At 41.8% G+C, this 23,483-nt stretch overlaps 1 protein-coding gene across 2 annotated transcripts in view; it reads left to right on the top strand.

Moving 5' to 3' along the window:
- The first annotated feature begins 701 nt into the window (after positions 1-701).
- Positions 702-23,483, top strand: part of PLCB1 (phospholipase C beta 1) — a 189,317-nt gene continuing 166,535 nt past the window's right edge. For both annotated transcript variants that reach the window (XM_078596201.1, XM_078596202.1), the window contains exons 1-2: positions 702-1,056; positions 8,314-8,391. In XM_078596201.1, coding sequence (XP_078452327.1) covers positions 958-1,056; positions 8,314-8,391 — 177 coding nt within the window. In that variant the 5' untranslated portion in view covers positions 702-957. The remainder of the gene's footprint in view (positions 1,057-8,313; positions 8,392-23,483) is intronic.

The raw sequence follows: 23,483 nt of genomic DNA, 5'->3' as shown, positions 1-23,483 counted from the left end.
AGCACCACGTCCAGCCGCCTTTCTCACAAGTGACGATATTTAACACACCGCACCAGATACTGTGCTTATTTGAGGCTTTAGCCAACGTAGGGGAGGACCATGACCGGTTCGGATAATTTGTCACCGGTATTGGGTGGCCTTAGCGCGGGAATCGAACTCTGCTCGCCGAATTCGCAGCGCAACGCGCTAACCAGTGTGCCACCGGCTCCGCACAGGTCCACCACACACACAGACCATCACAAACACCATCACAAACACCATGACAGCAGCATCATCATCATCAGGACAATACAAATAATGATGGCGAGCCAAAATAAACACCGGGCCGCTGTTACGGTAACTATTTCGGGACTGAGACGTGATATCCCATTGAAATGCAGAAATCAAAGCATGAATCAAGCGGCCACCGACAGGCCCCGCTCACACACAGGTGTGCATTACAAGTCCAGGTGCACCACCCCGCTTAGCGTGGCGCGCGCTTTGATAACGACAGAACCTACCTACGCCGGGCTCTCTATTCCGTGTTCAATGAATGCAAACCTCACCAGCGGCATTACACAGCGACAACTGCCGTCGACAATGCACCGCCGATTGGAGCGACTGCGAGGTAGTGTGTGAACAACGTCAAAGAGGAGAGAGAGAGCTGGGGGAGCAAAATCACAGGTGGCGATTAATATTCATTGCGCGTAGGCGCATCATGAATATTAAGCGCGTTGTGACGAGCATGGTGGCGAGCGCCTCTGTAAGAGCGCTCGGGCATCCGAAGTGCACGACAGCCTCCTTCACTCGCAACCAGCCGTCATTGGGAGCACATCCTCCCCCCTCCCCACCCCGCTCGCTCTCTCTCTCTGCCCTTTATCTCTCTACAGCCCCAGCTCTCTCTCTCTCTCTGCAACTCCCTCCACGCTTGCTCTTTGCTCCTCGCTTGGCGGCTGCTGCTGCTGTTCGCCCGCTGACATGGCCGGGGCTCGTGCTGGTGTGCACGCCCTCCAGCTCAAGCAGATCGGCGTTCCAGACGCCCTCAAGAAAGGAAACAAGTTTATAAAGTGGGACGACGTGAGTAGCATTAGCCACCCACCCTGCCACCACCCCCCCTCCACCCTACTTGTCCGTTCTGCTGGCCGTCGCTGTACGCGACCTGAGAGAGAGAGAGCGAGAGATGTTGATGATGATGATCAATATCCCACGCCGTGGTGGCTGTGTGTGTGTGGTGTCTGGTGGTCGGTGCGCTTCCGTGCGCTGCTTGTTGAACAACGCTGCCGCAGCCACACGGGCCAACACGCAAGCCAGAGAGGTGTGTGTGAGTGTGTGTGTGTTGGTTATTTTGGCGACGACTGTTGCGCTCGGGTTGACTTTGTCAAGAAAAACAACATTCCAAGACGAACCTTGCTGTCAGCTGATTTTGACACCGGTTTTTTTTGGCGCTCTGCTTGTGCCGGTAGTTTGTTAGTTTGTTGTTTTGCCCGGCGCGACAAGTGTTTGTCGACAGGATTACATGGCAGTCCGTCCCAGGGCGATACGAGGCGACCTTTTGCTGCGCGTGTGTGTGTCTGTGTAGCCGACCTTCATAGGTGCTCGCTAACGGCACTTGCCCCAAAAGTGCCTTCAGGCTATACAGGGGATCTTTGTCTTTGTGGGTAGGTCCCCCCCGTGTAGCCTTTAGAGCCCCGGGGGGATGGGGGGGCCTTTGTCTATGTGGAAACACAGAAACAAAGGTCCCTTCTTACAGACTGTTGGGGACAAGTGCCCTGAGCGAACACCTTTCCTGAATGCCGGCACGGCACACGAGCGCGTGTGGGTGACCAGCGCCACGCCCGCGCGCCTTTGTCTCCCCAGTGCTGATGTTTACCCACCGGCCTAGGTACTCATTTGAGGCTGAGTTGACCTAGGGGAGGCTCGGTATTAGTTCGGATAATCGTCACTTGGTGTTGGCCGTGGGGGGTCACGCAGACGCACGCGGTAGTTGAGTGCTGAGCGCACTGCGCAACACACCCGCACCATGACCAACAACATCAGTCGCGATTCTCTGAACCGCTCCTGGGCCTCCCATAGGTCGACTCGGCGTTAAATGAGTTCCTGTTGCGGTGTGTAAACATCGGCAGTGGTGGGGGGGGGGCGACAAAGGCGGGGTCCAGGCGTGGTGTTGTCCATCCCACATCTTCGTGTGGCCGTACCGGCCTTCGTAAGGTGGTCGCGAACTGCACTTGCTCCATCAGCCTGTTTAAAAGGCTACGTGGTGAATCTCGTTTCGTTTCGTTGTTTTTGTTTGTTTGTGGTCATGGACGTGACCGGCACGCGGTCGCGGTCGATGTGTGCCTTTGCTCGCCGTCATTCATTCGAACTGAATACAGCGACAATAAATCCATAGCCGCGATTGCATTATACCAGACCGCATCACGCACCGCGGCGGACGTAAAGGGTTTGCTCCGCTTAATGATTGTGCCCGCCTCCGTCTCTCGAAGAGTCCTCTTATTATTTGGTACACTTCAATCGCGCTGTACGCCCACGGTGATGTACTACTGCACGGACTGCCCGCTTCCACATTTGCCCTGTCCGTCTTGGCACCGCCAGGCATTTGCTGCTATTCTTGTTCAAGTGTTGAACACACAGTACGCCGGGATACTGTGGACGCCAATAAAGGCTATGAATAGGCCAATAAGCATTGTGCGCGCGACAGCTTTGCCTTCAAGCCTAGCAGTGGATAGAAAATTACCGATGGTGATGGACAGACGTGATGAGTGCAGACGACCGTGCCCCTTCACGAATAAACCGTTACCAGGGCCACGTGCTGCGCACGCATCACGAGTTCACGGAGGTAAACGTTGCTGACCAAATGTGAACCTGTCTTACTTAAGCGGAGCTATCCATCTCTGCTGAAAACACGAAGGCGATTATCCAAAACGTCGCCTATTTTACATAGACATTTCTCTTTATGGCAGTGCCATCGACGAACGCGTTGCATTGTTCATAATTCGTGCTCATGAACCACTTGCCAACGCATTGTCACTGCACGCATTGCGAGCAATTGCCTCGAAACTTGGGACGGTGCTGATTGTGCGTCGATCAACGCGGCTCAGTCGTGGTGTTAAGAGACCCTTTGCAGGGGAAACCATGGCTTCATCAAACGCTTCGCATGACCAGGGGTGGCATAACCAAAGAAGCAGCTATTCTGGTTTCGCAGCCCGTTTCTCAAGTGCTGTTGTTGTGCTGCCAGTGGCATCTTTCCATTCATCCTTCATCCGAGGAGCGGCCAGATAGATACCTGCCGCCGCGCTCTATGCAAGTGAACACTGCCAGAATGTGTGAAACCTCTCTACAGTATTTATATACCGTGCTGTACGTACAGGGCTTAATTTCTCTATCTCCCCCCCTCTCCCCCCATGCCGAACCTCCCGAAGCCCACGTCAGGAGGGCCGGGAGTATTTTCCGGAAATTAGTCCCGGACAGCTCCAGCTGAAATGAAACCCTGTGTGCATAGGCATATATACTGCATGTCTACTGTATAGGCAGACATTTCCATTGCATGTGACCATTTGATGTTTCAGAAATTGAAATGCGTGGTCGTTGCCCTCGCAGGAGTGTGAGCTGCAGGGCACCAATGGCATTGGTCGGAGAGGGGTCGATGATTTGTAATGCCCGCGACGGCCAACACTTGGCACGTGACGTCACAATGCACTGAAAACAAACTTCCGGCGAATTTGTGAATGCCGACTTTAAACGTTCAGAATGCCTCTAAATCGTGCAAGGATGTCATGCGCACACAAAGCGCTGTTTATTCGGCAAATCCCCATGAAATCTCAAGTATGCCATTCTGAGACTGTATTTCTTCGTGTAAAAAAACGAAAGTAACCAGAACAAATGTAACTGCCCAGCACTGATGTTTCCAGAAACATTTTTCGTACTACCTTTCTACCCCAACGGATGAATTTCCCAAGCACATGATCTCAACGCGATCCACCAATCCTGCCTCTCTGTTGGTGTTTTTATAGGCACACGTCACCACACCCGCTCATTTCCTTTGCACCGATGATGAATTTCATGAGAAACACGCCCTTCATTATAGTAATGTGAATCATCAACTGTCATTATCATCAGCCATGGTCAATCCACTGCTGGATGAAAGCCTCCCAAGCCAACGCCATCTCTCCCAATCCCGTGATGTAATAATCCACCTCGCACCAGTGCACAAAAGCGAATTTCTATACTCCATCTCCTTGCGGGACGTCTCCCATCTCGAAAACATTTCATCCCTCGGCTGCCAATTCGTCATTATTCTTGGCCATCAATGATATTTTTTTCTGTAATGTTCCCTGACTACTTATCGAGGTGAGGTTTTACATAGACAACGAGGTATTGCAATATCAATATGCAGCATCATGATTGAGGCATGCTTATGCATTGTTACTGTAATACTCGGCACTCGATGTTTTGAATAAAATAAAATTTAAAACGAGTTATTTTGGAGAGGTATAATCTAGTTATCATTTGTAACATCTTGTAATATGTGGATCTATGTCTGAATAATATCTGCACCATCCTCTTCTGTCACCGTATTTTAACTGTGTCAAGGGCCTTGAGTAAAGATGCTCTATAAATATAAAATAAGATATATGGATGTAGACAATTGTCATAAAAAGGAGCGTAAAATGCATTAGAATAGATGAGATAGCATTGATAAAGTAAGTACTATTAAAATGAAATAATTGTAGTCAGTAACATTGTTTAATGAATTCAGGTACAACATTGATGCATATGATGATACTGATGCATACACCATCGCATTGATAGCCTATAAACGGAATGTGACTAAACGAGCATTAAAATAAATATTTTCCAAGCCATTCTCAATCCGCCATGATTGAAGGCCTTCATATAGGGGGATTTTGACCATACTTCAGCACAATGGTCAGTATTAGTTGGTGAAGGGGAGGCCAGATCGGCTCTGATATCACTCACCATTGATGTTAGCCGTGGCCGGGATCAAAACTTGGGTCGCCAGGTTCATAGACAGCGTGCAAACTACCACAACCTCCACTTCACCTGAACCCAGCAGTAAGTTACTGCTAAGATAAAAAAAAAGCATAAATGTCATTGCCGCTTACTTTAATAAGTTAGAATTCTATTGTTAGACTAGGTTAATTACATCCCCAAAGGACAACAGCAAAAAGTCCCACTCCCTGAAAATCTCAGACAAATACGAACGTGATTTGTTTGTGTTGTTGCCATGACTTTGTTTTGCAGTATTTAATTAAAAAGGGAATGTTTTGTCATCCGCGATTGCTAGGACCTGAATATATACACTACTATGACTGTTTTTAAAGGGAACACGACTACATCACGCACACATGACATTTTTTTCACAACTACAAATAAATGAGAATAAGAAATACAGCACATGATCCTTGACTTGTTTCCATGGTTGAAGGGCACTTCGACGTTTTTGAAAGCCAAAAATAATAGGGTGAGAGTGGCTAACGTGTGATGGCTTTTCATCTGGAAATTGAGTGAAGCGCATTCTACATGTTCACGTAAAAAATAATATACTTTAAAGGTTTAGTTGATTATATCCCGTGCTGTAATAGTTAATCCAACTGGCCTTGTAATCCAGAGGTCGCCGGCTTGTTCTTCTGGCGCGGCAGTTGAAGTTGTCCACCCAACGGTATAAATGGTACGCCACAATTAGTCGATCAGCAGATCGCGTGTGATAGAATAGAGCGCCATCACTCTGACCTCTTCCAAGACATCTGGGCAGCAGGGAAGAGCAGGCTAAAATATCCTAAAGGTACTGTTTTAGAGCTCCCTCTCGTGAGGGCCTTTCTGCTAGCAGTGATGTGAGCAGGTTATTCATGGGCTGAACCTTTACCTACAGCACGTTATATTTTCATGATGATTAAATGAGGCAGTTTCTGTAACTATTCATTCGCCCCCCCCCCCACCCCTGGTGATCTGAAGAATCGTAGTGCTTCAGGATCACAATTTAATTTAATACACTTTTTTTATTGTGGTGAATATAGCGGCCACTAGTCATGTGAACCAATTTCTTACAACGTATACGAATTAAATACCTGCAACATCAATAATTCCACCCGCACACTTGGAGGCATGTATAGCAAAGCTTAGTCGCTAATATTAATTGATAAATCAATGCAACATTTTCTGAATGATCTGGCATGCATGCATAATATAAACTCTTTCATCCAATAATCGACAAACGGTCACCATAATAATTGATTCAAACTAACAATTACAGGTAAAAAACAGACTACATGATTTGCAATGAGTTAACATTTCAAGAATGCATAATGTAACAAGCGCTAGTGTGCTCACAATTTACTTTATCGGTTCAGCAGAGCATGCTCCAAATAAATTGTAGCCACACAAAGAAAGCTTATCAACCTCGGTAAAATTATTATCAACGTCGGTTTTCATGGAAACTAAACACAGGTCAAAGACAAGTTGATTTATTTAGCAAATGAGCATTGAAGCAGTGATCATGTTGGAAATTACACATTGTAATGTTGTGGGGGGGGGGGTCTTCCATTGGACAACCCACTGTTGACTTCCCCACAAAGTGGCACTAATTGTATCAACCTCGGATGGATGATTGGCCAGGTCAACAATCGACCAGGATTTCAAACTGCTCGCTCTAGCGCTTTAGGAAACGCAAGGGCGCGATTGAATAATAAAAAGTGTGTGTAATGCATATAAAATATGTATTATAGTGCATATATAGGCAGTCCGTCAGGTGTAATCATGGGGGATTCATATAGCTTGTGATGTTGGCTTCAGGGTTCAATTGCCTGACCTCGGATGCATTGTGGCTGTATCACCTAATGTTGTCACAAGACTTTGAGCTTGCCAAAACAAAAAAATAGCTTCACTCAGCCCTTTTTATATATATTGGCGTCATACATTACCTATACATTAGGTCTGTAAAGCAGCATTGACGAGCATGGCAGTCTTAATCACAACATCAATTGATGTATAAGCATAAACAATAAATTAAGCCCTCCCAATGCTGCAGTCGTCTCACGATCCTCCAATTAACATCTCATAAGAATTCATATTATTTGGGTCTTTCGGTAGAGCCACGTGGATAGAAAAAATAATAACAATAATATCACGACGTTTCGATCACAAGACGGGCGAGTGAGTTAGAAAGCCCCGAAAGACCCAAAGAATATGAATGAAAGAATATGAATTCCTGCAGTCACGAAAGCTTTAAGTCAAAATTTATCTCGTAAGAATATTCAAATGAAGCCGTTGCTCAATTTTCATATGTATGTAAAATCGGACTTGTGTGAGGAAAATTCACTATTTTCGTAATACGTATTTGCAAGATTAACTATACAGTATACCACTTTAAGCCTAGTTGCCGAACCTGTTTTCGCGATGTTGGATGTATTCAAGTAATTGCTGTAATGTGAAAGTATTCAAATAACTTTCAATTGCCACTAATCCATGCAATAAGCCAGCCCCACTCTGCCCCCTTCCATAGCTTCATCACCTGTGACCATCACCTCTCCATAACCTTGTTGGTTTTGAATTTTTTTTACGTAAATTATCAAATTTATTATAATCACTATACTGTCTTTATAGACATACAAACAAAAAAAAATCCCCAAATATTTGTTTTATGCCACGTTATCGCACATTGTTCTGGAAAATGTAATAAATATGTAAATATCATCGCCGCTAAACACAAAATCACGAACTGATTATGATCACTCAAAATGCACCTGACCTCGTCAGACCTCGGATGCAAAGCAGGTTGAGCCTCGTGAGCGCTTCGATGGGTATCCACCGGGGCTTGCAGGGGTATTGTCGGCATGGTCAGGGTATGGCAGTATTGAGTTTCACGTTTTGTATGCATGGCTTTACTCTGGGTTCTCTGGTTTCCTCCCACATTAAACAAAACATTTATTAATGTTTTTTGCCAAAACATTGCTTTTTCAGGATCCTCCTCAAAACGTATTGAGACTCAATAAGGCTTTCTTTTGCTAAATAATTAACATATCAGTATGTGTGCTTACCCATTTCCTTTTTTGCCCACTCACTTTTATTTTTTTTTGCTGTACCCGACACCTCCATCTGCAATAGTCTCTTTCAGTGTCCAAACCTTAATATTTACATTCTGGTGGTGAAAAAACTTGTCGTTGATAGTTGCTGGAAAAAAATGGGTGAGGAATTCAATGAAATGTTTGCTTTATTATCATCATCATCATACAGTTTGGGATGAGAGACGTTCAGATCGTGTTGCGGGGCTTTCTAACTCGCTCGCCCGTCATGCAACCTTTCACTTCTGTTCCACAGGATTCGACTGCAGGTGTGCCTGTCACACTCCGAGTGGACCCGAATGGCCATTTCCTATACTGGTTGGACCAGAACAAGGTAGGGGGGGGGTGTGACAATGGTGTAAATGATACCTCTAGATGTGTGAAATGATAACGCTTTTGTTTTGTTAACTAACCACCACAGCAGATTATCACCAAAACACACGTGCTATACAAATGTCAATATGCACATTCAAATAAGGCAATTTCCATACATTACCATTGATGCTGAGAAAAGCACGTGACTGCTAGAAGTTCTTTGAGCGGTAAAGTGAAGCTATTTACAATCTGTGCAAATGTTTTTTTTAGAAACAAGCCAATTATGGCATTTCAAGTACAAACTGGGATGCATGTTTTTTTACTGCAGTTATAAAACATCATCTGCAGTAAATATGTTCTGCTGATAAAAATCTCGCACCTCTCAGTGCAACATACAACTGTATGTACTTTGACCCCATTTGTGCATTGCAAGTGATGCTTTATAATACTTTAAAAGGGCAATTGAAGGCATTGGTGTACGATTAGTGTATAAATGGTTCGGTTCATAATGGGATCTCATCTGAACTAAATGGAAAAAAAATAACATCAGATTGGAATAAAATTAGACAGGTATTTGATTGTGACGTGTTTCAGATCATAAATCTGATTACGATTAGCTTAAAGAATGTTGATCAGATCTGATCAGTGCAGAGTTGTATTTAAGTTAAAATTGACAAGTGAGTTCCATCAAAATGAAGTCACGGAAATATATACTAAGCTATATTGGACACCTCGCTCCTTATACAGTATATATAAAATGATTCAACACATTTGTCAATACCATTGCCTTAAAATAAATAAATATTGGCCACATGTCAGGCATATTGCACGTGATCATATTTTTACGTAGCATTTTTGTATTGCACATAATCGTTTTTATTTTTAAACTTTTAGAAATAATTGTTTAATCTCACTATCAAGAAGGGCCATTTCCAGAAACATTGCCGATTTTCTATATATACTTTAAGGCCACATGGTGTTATTGACGAATGTGTTGAGTTTTTGTTGATTGTGCTTGTGCACCACTGCCAATAAAGCATCCCCACATTATTTGTATATACATACATAATGTATTACTATTAAAAAAAATCAGTCGTTGATTGTGTAAAGTTGCACGTTAGTGGGATGAGTATTGGGACTCATCACTTGTGCTTCTCCGCGTTGCAAATGGGAGTGGTTTGTGGCAATTTCCAATTCGGCATTCGGCATTCGGCATTACTCGTGCAGAGAATAGCTACCGTTTCATGGCAAACAAGGTTAAGGCAATTCTCTCCATGTCGAGATGGTCACCTGTCATGTGAAGGTAATGTATACGCTGCACATCTTTTGTACGCAATATTAAATGTCTTGAGATAAAATTATATGCGGCAATATTAATATAACCCATTTAATCTGTCAAGAGAAATGTGCATAATGCATATATTTCTGTCTGTTTAAATGAAATGGAGGAAGGTCATGGCAGTTATGACTTCCCACTCAAATAACGTTGTATAATCCTTCACCTGGCAATGTATTGATGAAGGGCTGAACATTACTTTTATTACTATGCTTATATGGCATACAGTGTAATGAAATGGAAATGATTATCATAATTTATAATGTCAGCAATGATAAATGTTGTCATGCATTTCAGCAATACCAAGTATCACAGACCTTACCCGCTCAAATTATAAAACAATGTATTCCACCATCTTTTCCCACATTATCGTAAAATAAGATAAGTCATAAACAATAATGACCACCATTGAAAGGTGCAATTATATAAAATGACCCTTGAACATCATGATTTTCATCGGGAAAATAATATTGCCATGATTCCTATCAAGACAGCATTAGGCCAATCTACTAAAATATAGATCTATAATTTTTACTTGTTATTGTTGTCTTTTTAGAAAAAATGTAAAAATGTTGGTATTTGAATATTTGTTGTACTTATGTTTGCATTTTAAAAATATTCTCTGTACATTACAAATTGTGCTGTATCATGTAGTTTATAGATTTAGACGTTTCGGACACTTTACCTGCATTGGCATGGTATTAGAAAACAAAATTAACTTGGATTATCAATTATAACAGGGCCATTGATACATCTGCTTATTTAATATTATGTTGCAATTTAATCTATCAACCTGGGAAGGAGTAGTGGGTCTGGTAGTTAGCACACGATGCGCTACACTCGCGTTAATTGCCCAGCCATGGCTAACATCACATATTCTCAGTGATTGTTTTAATTGAAGAGTAATAGTTATCTCTAAAAGCAATGTAAATTACACTATTTACAAGGTGAATTATTTGGTGATGCTGCATTGATAGTGGTGCAAAAGCACAAACAACAAAAAACTCAACACATTTGTCAATAAAAGTGTGCCCTTTAAAGGGAAAATGATACAATATGCACTTCAGGCAATTGTCCTTCTTCATAGCGCATGTGCTATGAAGATTTAGTTTTTTATGATTTATATTTGGGATAAGATTGCAATTTAAACATTTTGGATTTAACATTTTTAAGGACCATTGCAGATATAATGAGGGTTTTGGATCGTATACATTACGTGATAATTTAACGCGTCTTCATGATAACACTGGTGACGTCACCCGATTCCATGTGACACTAATTTGACAGGAACAAAACAAATGTGATGTAATATGTGGCGTCATTCCCTGTGATGTCATACATTCTGATGAAATCAAAACAAAGAAAACATTTAATCATACAACATTTCTGGATCGAGGCCAGATTTTCTGATATATATATTTTTTGGATTCATCTGAAAATCAGGAACATCCCTAGTACATGCCTAAACATTGGCGATGGTGCACAATCGTATAGAACGAAAACTATAACTAATACATGCCGTTATTTATTTTTTTAAACCTCGGTTTAAACAAAAATATATCCAGAGTGCCTCAAAAATTACATTTCTAAAACAACATCTTGTATGATTCTCTGTGAACAAATGAGAAAACCCAGACTATCCCCTGAGGTTTTATTTTAACAGACAGTTGTTGCCAGGGGCCAGTTCTGGGTTGTAAGGTGCAAGGCTGAGATGTTTTAACCCCACAGTCAAAGATTGCAGCCTGTAAACCGTGAGCAATGTGAGTGGAAGCATTGTTATGCAAGATAAAAAAAACACCCATCAACATTTCGATTTAAAGCTTTCGTGACTGCAGGGATTCATCTTCTTGTTGGTTCTTTCGGTAAAGTCACGTAGAAGGGAAATAATAAAATAATAAAAATAAAACATAATAAAATAATTCTCACGACGTTTCGGCCACAACGCAAGCAGTCATCCTCAGGTGGAGAACAGGTCTGTCGGAAAGACAGCGTCTGAATGTTTTCCCGACAGACCTGTTCTTCACCTGAGGACGGCTGCTTGCGTTGTGGCCGAAACGTCGTGAGAATTATTTTATTATGTTTTTTTTATATATTATTATTTCCCTTCTACGTGACTTTACCGAAAGAACCAAGAAGACCCATCAACATTGTTTGCATTTTTTTATCGTCCACATTGTACATCAGTTTGTACAGTATACACACATGGTGCATGTGTGCATCTGTACGCTAAAGATTAATGTGACGACGACACACCCTTAATTTGCTTCCTGACAGTGTCAATAGTGAGCTGGGGGTAAAAAGTTTTTAAGGAAAGGTTCAGTCCCGGAAATTACTTGCTCGTGCCACTGCTGGTGGAAGTGACTCCACTAGAGGAAGCTCACAATAGCCTCTCGAGATGGTATTTTGGCCTAGTCTTTCACACTGGCCAAACATATTGCAAAAGCTGGGAGTGCCCACACTTTAGCCCCCAAGACAAAGATACCCCATATTGCCTTAGAGATGGTTTTTTTTACACATGCTGTTAGCTACCGCCTATGACGACTGGCACCGCACACAAGGGACGTGAGTGGCCTGAACCATGCCCGGCCGCCTTTGTTTCCCCAGTGGCGATGTTCACCAGGTACTCATTTGAGACTGAGTCGACCTAGGGGAGGCCCAGGACTGGTTCAAATAATTGTCACTGGTTCGTTGCCCAATGCGCTAACCACTACTCTACCGCCCACCCCCACACACATGCTGCCTATCAACAAACTGTTGTTTACCCATTAATACTGCTGGGTGAACAGAGGCCGGGGTGGGACGGAGGGGAGGGGTGATTTAAGAAACTTGTACCATTGTTTCAACTACTGCGACCTCTGGAAGAGGTCAGAGTACTGGCACTTTATCCAACCACACGCGATCTGCCAATCGATTAATTGTGGTTTGCCCATTTATACTGCCGGGTGGACATTACTTCAACTGCCTCGCCGGTAGATTGAACCAGCGACCACTGCATTACAAGTGCAGTGTGCGGACCATTACACCCAGCGTTCTGAATGCGAGGGGCTTTGGTCACGAATCCTATTATCCGGGGAGATTGTTTGTGTCGTCTAGGCGCCTGTCTGTGGATAAACACAGAAAATATTATGATTTCGCTCCTGCTTCTGGGTTTTACTCCTCTTAACCACAGAAAACAGCAGATAACAAGATGAATTTGTTGCTGCCAGGAGATCACTTCTACTGACTCATTATCATCGGATAACTGTGGATGATTGGAATATTTTTTCACCACTTCTCGATTACGGTACTGCTCTTATCTGCAGATGAGTCCAGAATATCAGGGTCATACATTAAATGTGCAAATTGCATTTTCCGCAGAGAGTTTGAAGTGTATGGAGAAGAGTAGGTACTCGGCACATGGATACGATGTGTTTCACAATACAATATTGTGATAATGAGTGTGTGTTTGTTTATTCTGCCTCGGCATATAAATCACTTTAAACTTGCGACACGTATTAGGCTTGGTGAAAAAGCCCACTAATTTATTACAATAATACAATAATCACATGAAACTATTTCAATGTATCGAGAACCTGTTTTAAAAATTAGTTGTTCTCCGCCAACTTTAATTGCAGGATTTAATTCAATTAAATATTGACTCATGATTAATTCAATGTTTTCGCTTTAATGCGGCTGTTTTTGTTGTGATTTATATGTGGTTATGTTTTCATCTGATTTATAATTTATTCATTGTTGTACTTTAGTTTGTGTTACTGCTTTTTTTATTTTGGTGACCGAGGTCGATTTTTCTACGTTAGACTCCTGGCCTCTGTGTTCACAAAATAAACTTGAAATAATTTAACTGAATGACCATATTGTTCGTATTTTCACATTGCTTTTTATTTCTCACTACTGAAAATGAACATACAGAAATGTATTCATTTCATTGAGACACTCTTTGTCATTAATGTTTTCATTGTGCAGAACATGAACATTGGCCCTGCCATTGATTGTCAGGAAGTTCCCACTTACAATGGTGAATACAGAGATCATTAATCTAGTGTGTCACAACACTGGAAACTCAGTTGTTATTTCCCTAACCGCAGTTGCCATACGGAGCGAGGAAATAAGTTAAATTGCAGGTGGCTAGTTGGAGTTTTAATTTGTGTTGGTATCGCTGATATACTTTTTTCTTCTGATTTTATTTTTCTGTACAAGTGTTTTGATACACTGCGAATCGCACTTCTTAAAAATGGACATTGATTGATAGTTACATCGCAGGATCATGAGAGGTGTGGCCAGCTTGTAAGAGGCCTTACACCAGCACTGGATTGAATATTTGTAATGATGGTGATCATGATGAAGTTTCATATATTCTCTCTCTTTGATAAAAGTGCAATGTTATTGATATTCACGTAGACTTCTAGTTGGAGGGGAGTGGTGGCACACCGCTTAGCACATTGCGATATGAACCCAGCTACCAACATCGATATTAAAAAAAAAAGTGATTTTAAATAAGTTTTGCACGCGATATAATTTTCTCTTTTTACGTGTGATCTATTCGTGTTATGTACATTGTTGTTTGGTCCACTACAATGGCATTTATGAACGGAATTAAGCAGGGGATGAGGAAAGGACTAAATATATATCTATATTCTAATTGGTACATACTTTATAAAACATTGTATTATAACATGTTATCATAAGCCATTATGAAAACGGTGCAATATTGCCGCTTCCATTAACTTAAAAAACAATGAGAGTTAATCGGTGAATTGTTCTTGTCAATGTTAATCTTACAATGCAAGGAAATGTACAAGTTGCAAATGGTTCAGTACTGTGCAGTATCATATCGTGATCCAGGCATGGTCAATCCACTGCTGGATGAAGCCCTCATGCTACCGCCAACCCTCATGATCCCACGATGCAAAAATCTATGCAGCACGTGACTTGATTTTATTCCTCCATCTCCTCAATGGACTTTCTCTCAGACACGTTCCAGTCCTTGGCTGCCGTTATTTATAGCCAATTAAATAAATTTCCAAATCCATATTGGTTTTATAATTTCTCAGTCTATCATGCCAGGTAGAGAAAAATCGGAAGAATGGCTTTAACAATAACTGTAATACGTTACCTGCAAATTGATTATCCTTCCTCGCATGAAGGTGTCTTTGCAAACTGAACACCATTGTTTTGCAATGTTTTTGAAAATCCACAATGAACATATAATTTCTACAAGCAAAAATATGCGGATTAGAACATATTTTTAAATATATATATATATTCCTTTTAATGCCAAAGTGTTATTGCCAAACGTGTTATTTTGTTATTTGCGTTGGTGGGCAACTGCTAACATATCAGGATCACCAAACGATTTGTTTAAGGTTATCTCTAAACACTGCCCAGCTCATATGTGCACAATGTTGTTACTACCCGAGGCTACCTCTTATGTCAAGTTACATCCCACTCTGGATATTGTATGGAGTAATTACATTATTTCACAGTGTGGTGGTGATAAACGCTTACCACGCATACTGGCGGTTTCAAGCGTGAGTGATGCACTTATTTTACTGTTATCTTTCTTCCCTTTGGATCAAATGAACAGGATAGTTTCTCGAAGAGCCATTGTGTTTTAAGCCTTTATCAAAGAGTGAAAACTGTCTAACTTCGTGATTCTCCGCATTGTAGGCGAGGAAGAGTGAGGTCCCCTTTATATTCTCGTCTGTAGCTTGGCTCTTATTTGACATGACAACGCTGCGATTTCTCCACACTACTGTATATGACTACATCAATATAATTCCTTTACTTGCAACGTAACGTGTTTTTGAATGGTATACGTCGGCTTTCACGACCAATTTTGTGATCCATAATTGTGTGTTCTTTTATTTGAGTTAGATCATCGCGTCAGTGTATAATGTCCGTTTTTGTTTTAACTTAGCCTCAACCATCCGACAGAGCCAAGCGAATGAAGTTTTCACGTGATGGACACACACCAATTGATTCGGTTTATCACCATAATCGGAGGAATGTTGAAGAACGAGAAACGCCTGACTTGATTAGCTCTGTATGGTGGTGAAGAGATATAGTCACACATGGTGTCACACCTGCACGACATAACCCAAAAGAAACCAGTTAGAAATAATGACGTTTCCTCAAGACATATTCACATGGGGTGCCACGGTGACGAGGTGCTAACTACCTCGCCTGGTATGCAGGCGGTCTTCGATTCGATCCCGACCGTCAAACGCCTGTATATTTGGAGTTTGCATGTACTCCCCGTGGTCGTGTGGATTTTTCTCAAGGTTCTCTGTTTTTTCCCTCCACATTTCAGGAGCAATTATTCATTTAGATTATTTGGCTGCCGTCAATTAAAGACGTGATGAGATGCCACTTCGTTAAGCTATTATTCATGGCTTGGTCGCTTCTGAAAAAGAGCTATGGACCTTGCCTGGTAAAATAAAAACATAGTTTAGTTGATACATGCAGGTAATTATTGTAAAATCATGAAAGATACAACTCTGAAATAACAGAATATTGGAATAATTAGTGCAGTATTGAAGTAGCTGGGATTCGTAGACATTTGTATAACCAAGGGCCCATTCGTACAGGCAGGTGTAAGTTTAAGAGTTCAAATCCTAGTTGGGGGTTGGCTCAACCCAGACATGTCCAGGGTTGATGAAACGAGTACCACTTTTGCAGGGAAGGCAACAGTCGTTGTCCTACGAATACACTGGTCCCTGCCATCGGAATGTGAAATTTCTACCACTAATCAGGGCTGTGGACAGGCGCACTGTCTTCAATGCTCATTTGAGCAAGACGTTACTTAGACTTGTTTTTTTACGGCCATTTGAACCAGTGGCCCAATTCACATACATATGACTTTAACGTTTTTGTAAAATTCTGTCAAAATCCAGAAAGTCTGCAAACGTGATTGCACGAAACGAATTTAACTAATTATTTGCCTCAATTCACCAAGCAAAATGGCTGGAGCTTCATTCCTCAAAAAACCTAAAAACGTCAGCCAATCAACAGCTGGAGGAGTTTCGACAGAAATTTCGGCCTCGCAATGAAGACATCGCACACCCATGCACCACGCTGACCAAACCGCGATCTGTCCATCACGCACAAACAAAACAAAGACAATGATCCCCCTGTATAGCCTTCACGGACTTTTGGGGCAAGTGCTGTTAGCACGCACCTATGAAGGCCGGTCCGGCACACGAGGGGGGTAAGTGGTCAACATCACGCCTGGCCGCCTATGTCTCTCAGCGCTGATGTCTACAGATCGCACCAGGTACTCGTTTGAGGCTGAGTCGACCTAGGGGAGGCCCAGTACCGATTCTGGTGGTGGCCGTGAGCAGGAATCGAACCCGTGCGGCCGGTTTCGTAGTGCAGCGCGCTCACCGCTACACCACAGCTCCCCATCACACGCGAGCACGCATACACTCTCTCTACAATTAACGCTGCAATTCCACACCTTGGTGTCGAGCAGAATAACAACAACAGGCACCATTCGCCACTAAGTGGTGGTGACATAACCACAGCGCCTGTGCCAGGCCCGGTACACTCAAAGAGTGGAGCAACACACACGCGCGCGAGTGATTCATAATTGGGCTTTATTTTTTGGTTCACATCGTGTACATATGATGTCAGTTCGAAGTACAGCCCTCTGCCACCCGATAAAGCCTAGCAAATCAAGTTGTCACCTGGGCAAATGCGGCGATTGATTTTGGGGTTTCAGCAAATCGGAATTTTGATAAGGAAAGCGAAATTTTTTACAATTTTGTACGACGTTTCTTTGAACATTACAACCGGCTTCGCTAAAGTTTTGTGCCGCTCTGCAAAAGCTGCCAAATCCTGGCATAAATCCAAACATGACCGAGCGCTCCTTTTAACAATAATGCTGACGGCAATAGATAATGACGTTATATGACGATGAAAACAATTCGAACACGATCGTGGTTATAATCCAGTAATGATAATGTTTGTGGTGCTGCTGTTGCAGCTGATGATGATCCACCAACCGTTGCCTCCAAAGCACTGGGTTACAGATGTGTGCACACCGTCTAGACCCGAAAACCTGTTCTATATTTAGTAATAGGTTTTTACCCTTTTAAACTGGTACAAAACTGACACCTTTATTCAAGGCATCATGTTTGCAATAACCACAACACAAGTAGTAAAAAAAGCAAACAAAAAGAAGCAACTATGATAATGATAATAATATGCACTGTCCTTGAAGTTGATTGGTCCACACCCGAGACGGCTTTCTTTAGAGCCTAGTCCCCATTGGTGTTGGACCAGATGACACCAGAAGGCGTACAACTCAAACACAGTGCAATATCTATATTCGTTTGGAAATTTTGAAACAAGTTGTCGACTGGAAGGCGACAGGCAGCCACGTGCATTTGTGCGGACGAGGGCAACCACGCATTCTCAGCACGCTTCCCGCAGCCACTCTTCCGGAACGTGATTGATCCGATTCTGCACGGTGAAGGAGATTTACCTCCATCACCGGCCATGCCCCCTTAACCCTGCCCTCTTTGGGCAAGCCACTCTACAATCGTGGCGTGAGTGGCGGTGGAATGGATGGATTTTCGTGCAGAATTAACTGCACGTCAATTGCAAACTCGTGGAATGGATCCGATTTTACGCCAAAACGGCTGCGACTTTGCCACGTAGTGGTCTTCGAATGATGGCCATTTGAAGACCACTACTGGAGTTTAGATTTTAATGGAGAGTTGTGTGCAAATTGGTACGCATCCTGTAATTTACATATAATACATAGTGTGGAATGCAGTATAACCTGCATATTGGCTTAAATGTACAAATGTGCATTCGTTGCCAACTTTTTGGCAACAAAAATGTGTTTATTTATAGATGCAGTGATACCAAAGCAAACAAAATACCCCCCAGAGGGGCTCTGTAGAACTCACGCGAGTGAGAGCTCTTCCGCCAGCAGAGGTGTGAGCAAGTCATTGAAAGACTGCACCTTTACTAAAGGGAGTTGGAATGCCAAAGTTGTGCCATTCTTAATGGTTACAAAGTACAATACTGCATTTACTATGGATCATTCCTTTACCTTTTCAACTAATTTAGGCCATAGAAGGGTTTAATATAACAAACCGTAAACGAACTACACGAAACATTTTCGCCGATGTCATGTCACTATTCAAAGTACATCGTGTTGAAGCCAATTCCTCACAGGGCTTTGCGATGACTCGCAGGAACCATTCATCCAGCAGTGGATGGGTCATGAATGATGATGGTAATGATGATTGTATTAAGATAGTGGTCTGGGCATGCAAAAGCCCTCGAGTAAACGACAACAAATTCATCGCAGTCGGGTGACCTGACTGTGACACCAAGCGTGGGCTGTGTGTTGAAAACGGCACAGCATCACATGTGCGGAATACTCAATGCTAACACTGCGCCACCATGAAAATATACGATGTAGATGAACGTCGTAAGAGGAAAGCAATTTTGCGTGGAGCGTGTCGCATACACCGTTTTGTTGCTCATGTTTCCAAAGGAAATAAATTACGGTTGTAAAAAAATATACCATCCCCTTAATTAAGTGTAAAATGTAAACGCCGACTCAGCTCTGCTTGTTGCTCTATAAGCGTCTGAGCTGGAAAATACTGTATACAGACCATCGTGAAGTCGTTGCATTACCCTGTAGGTTAATTAGAAAATTACAGGAATAAATGTAACACACTATCAAGCAGCATTTTGCACTCTAAAGAAGGAATGAGCTCCTGAATTATACATTCGCACATTTCTTCACAGAAAGTTAAAAATGCGAAATAGCGATGATAGAAATGTTTACATTTTATGTTTGTTGAGATACGTCTTATACGTCGTAATGTTGACGTCAATATTATAGCCGAATTGAGTCCTGTCGTCTGCGTCGATGCTTTTGGATAGACATGGATAATAGAATAAATTTGATGTAACGTTTGGGTCACTCCCCTCTTATCCGCAAAAAAAGTTGTGTATAATAGGATTAAGTTCATGCTTCTGGGAGACCACTTCCAAATGACTTATCCACGGATAAGTGCAAGATAATAAGAAGATGTGGGTGAACTGTCTGTGAACCACGGGCAAACACGCATAATGATATTTTGAGCAGTTTGAGTGCAGATAATTGGAAAAGCGGATACTGTGAGGCTTGGATAACGAGTTCAACTGTACATTTAAGGTTGTAAAACAATGCAGTCAAAAAAGCCACAACTCAAGCGGCACCCTTTTATCAAACATTTAAATTCTTATATGAAAACGCATTTACAGACACTGTTAGAGTCACAGCTTAATTTCTCACTTGCTAATTTTCTGGTTGCTGATAGACCGGAGAAAGACATCTGACATTGCAGTGACAGGTGGTAGACTGAATGTGGTGTGCATAAATATATTCCGAGTTACCAACCCGGACAAACCCCTGCTGAAATAAATCCCTGGATACATCGGAGTGTCGTTCTTGTTCCACTCGCCCAAAACACTTTGTATTTTAAAAATGTTACTTGTACCGTAGCGATATAATCTTGTGCCAAAGTACATGTGCACTTACACATTTATTTATTGATTTGTGTGGCTGTTGTTTAAGAGTAAAACAATAAACATACACACTAACCGGCACTTCCCTTCTAAAATTAAACAAAAGCAACAATCCGTTTGCATCGTAATCTGTAGGCGTCGCAGCATGGGTTAACAACGCCCATTCCGAGAACTTAATGGTTCATTTCGTCTATTGGACAAACGTCTGTTTTGGCTTTTCATTCAAATTGCTTACACTGGAGAATCATGTCACAACAGCTCTTATCACTTGGGTTCTATTGAAAATATAGCCTAAAAAAACACATAAAAGGCTTTGCATAACTCTGAAAGTTATTGCTTTCAAAAGTCAAGCATGTTTGCCCTGGTGGGTTGGTGTTTCAGCTGTACGCAAATTAAAGTAGCATATTTTATTCATTTTTTTTACATTACCAAGTTCTTTATTCTGAAGCTACCTTGAGTAATACTGTAACTGTTCGTATGCCAATGTAAGACTATTCATCTAGAAACAAAGTGCTGTCACCAACTATTATTCACTCCATCTCTCTAACCTCTTTCTGCGATGAATAAGGATCACTGCCCAAAACGTCGCCCATCACAGGACATGATGTTCATATTCTTGGTTCTTTCGGTAAAGTCACGTAGATAGAAAATAAAAATGAAATTTAAAAGGAAATAAAAATAATAAATTGAAAATAATAAAAGCAACACAAGCGATCGTCATCAGGCGATCGAAACGTCGTAGGTTTTTTGTTTTTTTTTATTATTTTCAATTTATTATCTTCATAAAAAAAATTATTTTATTTTTATTTTCTATCTATGTGACTTTACCGAAAAAACCAAGAATATGAATTCCTGCAGTCACGAAAGTTTTAAGTCCGGACAGGATATATACTCTTTGGTTCTTTCAGTAAAGTCACGTAGGTAGAAAATAATAGATCACGACGTTTCGATCGCAACACAACGGATCGTCATCAGGTGAGACAATCACAGCAGGGAAGCTTCAAATCCAGGATATGTTAAGGTTGTGATGCGGCCCAGTGGTCGCGCGTCTACCGTCGTTGCAGAGATTCACGGTTTATAGCCAGTGGTCACCCTGATTACTGATTATAATAATGACTGCGAGTATAACGACCCAAGTGATACTACCTGCCATCTGTTTTACAGTGGACGTTAAAAATCGCATAACATTCGCAAGAGTAGGTCATTGTGTGCAGGCGTCACGGTCAAAATTTGCCGAATTAAAAATATACTCGTAAAATTACTCCATTGTGATTGTACAATAATCACCCCCCCTACTGGCAGACGAATGCCCCAGGTTTCTCTTGCAGTTATCATTTGGGACAAGCTAAATAAACATGCATTTTTCCTCTGGTGCAGTCTTATTCATGTACGGGTTACGTTTTTTTATTTTGGCTTGAATAATACTGTGTTGAATGCCACTTGTGATTGCCATTATTATAACATGGTATTTTTTTTAAGCTCAATACTGAGGTGATGAACTCTATCAGGTTGTAATCTGATGGTATATTTCACAGCATTCTATGAATGTAAACAGCGAAATGCAGCATCTTATTGTGCAACTTTAATCATAGCCGCCCAGAGGTTCCTGGAGTCTCGGGCAGATTGCCACATGGTGTCTCCTTATTCATTAGCGACACAACAACAGGCTTGTTGTGACGTCCGCTTTTGTTCGAGGCCAGGGGAAATTTTCCCCCTTTGCCCCTGCCTCTGGATGGCCCTGACATGAAATGTGATGGGCGTTTTGTTGATGCGTGCCATTCTTTTGTCTAATTATTTGACCACAATGCCTGGGAAACCAGAAACCTAGCATGGATTTCTAGATGGAGAGTCATAGCCCATGACCTCTAAGAGATACCGTCTAACTAATTTGACATGGGACGTCCAATTTGTCATGAACGTATGGTACCCAATAATAAACACACACTCACGCACTCAAATGTTGTATTTGACTTCTTTTAAACATTCATGAAACATAATATTTAGCCCTTTGTCAATTGAATGCTGAATGCAGGTAGTATTCCGACATTGTGTTGGTCCTGGGAGTTGTTTGACTGTGCTTCATCACGCTAGTCAAAGGTGGGTTGGTGAAGTCATGTTCCCAAGTTCATAGTGCAATGTTATCCCCATTGCACCTTGGCTACATTGCCAGCACTGCATAAATAAATGTACTCATGTGAGCGTATTGTAATAATATACACGTGTCTCAAGTATTTTCGCGCCCATGACTTGCAATAAAACGCCAAAAGCCTAATTCATGTCCAGGTGGATAAACACCCAAATTATCCCTGCCAATGTATAATTTTTCCCCACGTAAAGTCGGAAAGCAGTACGTTACATGAACAGAAATCAAACCCAATGTGTGTTAAGTCGATTTATCTACAATTAGTTTATTTTTTCCCACAAGCAAACAAATTGCTTAAAGCTGTGTTTGCACGTTTGTTGTATGCTACACAATATTTAACTCGGAGTCTAGATTTGACTAACTCGGAATATTGGTGTTATTTACATGAAAACAAATCGTAGTCTAAATATGTGGCTAAATATTACAAATATTACTTGAGAAATTCCAATACAAATTTGTTGTAGTCATTAAAAAATGTATCTACTATCTGTAGTGGCACGAAAGTTTAGTTTTGTGCTGGAATTACAGTTCTTGTCCTGGAGTATTTTATATAACTAACCTAATAGCCATGACATCAGATAATACTATAAACTACCTTTATATTTCCTTAAACTTTAAATCTGAAATTACCAGTACACATCTGGAATTAATTTGTTGTAGGACTAAATCTTGACTTAAAGCTTTCGTGACTGCAGGAATTCATATTCTTGGGTCTTTCGGTAAAGTCACGTAGATAGGTTCAAAGAAAATATCAAAAAATAACAAAAAACGATGACGTTTCGATCGCAACACAAGCGGTCGTCTTCAGGAAACGGGGGGTTAGCTTCCAAGGCAAACTGTTTAAAGAGGTTTAAAATGGGCGTAGCCCAAATATCAGCAGCCAATTATAATGTAAGTGGTGGGTAGCCAACCCGACGGTGGTTGGTTTTCCACCAATCAAAGGGCTGCCAGGTGAAAATTAGCATGTTAAAGAGAGATTAGCATGTTAATGGCAGATCGCAGCGCCGCAACCAAGGGATCGGCGCGTGAAGTGACTGTGAGAGTGCAAGGTTTGAAATGGGTGTTAAACACAACTAACATCAGAAGGTGGTAGGATGGG

This window comes from Lampetra planeri, chromosome 7, assembly GCF_965212315.1.
Source record: "Lampetra planeri chromosome 7, kcLamPlan1.2.h2, whole genome shotgun sequence".
In the NCBI taxonomy this organism is placed as follows: Eukaryota; Metazoa; Chordata; class Hyperoartia; order Petromyzontiformes; family Petromyzontidae; genus Lampetra; species Lampetra planeri.
The sequence above is the reverse complement of the archived record's forward strand: the minus strand, read 5'-3'. Positions and strand labels throughout refer to the sequence as shown.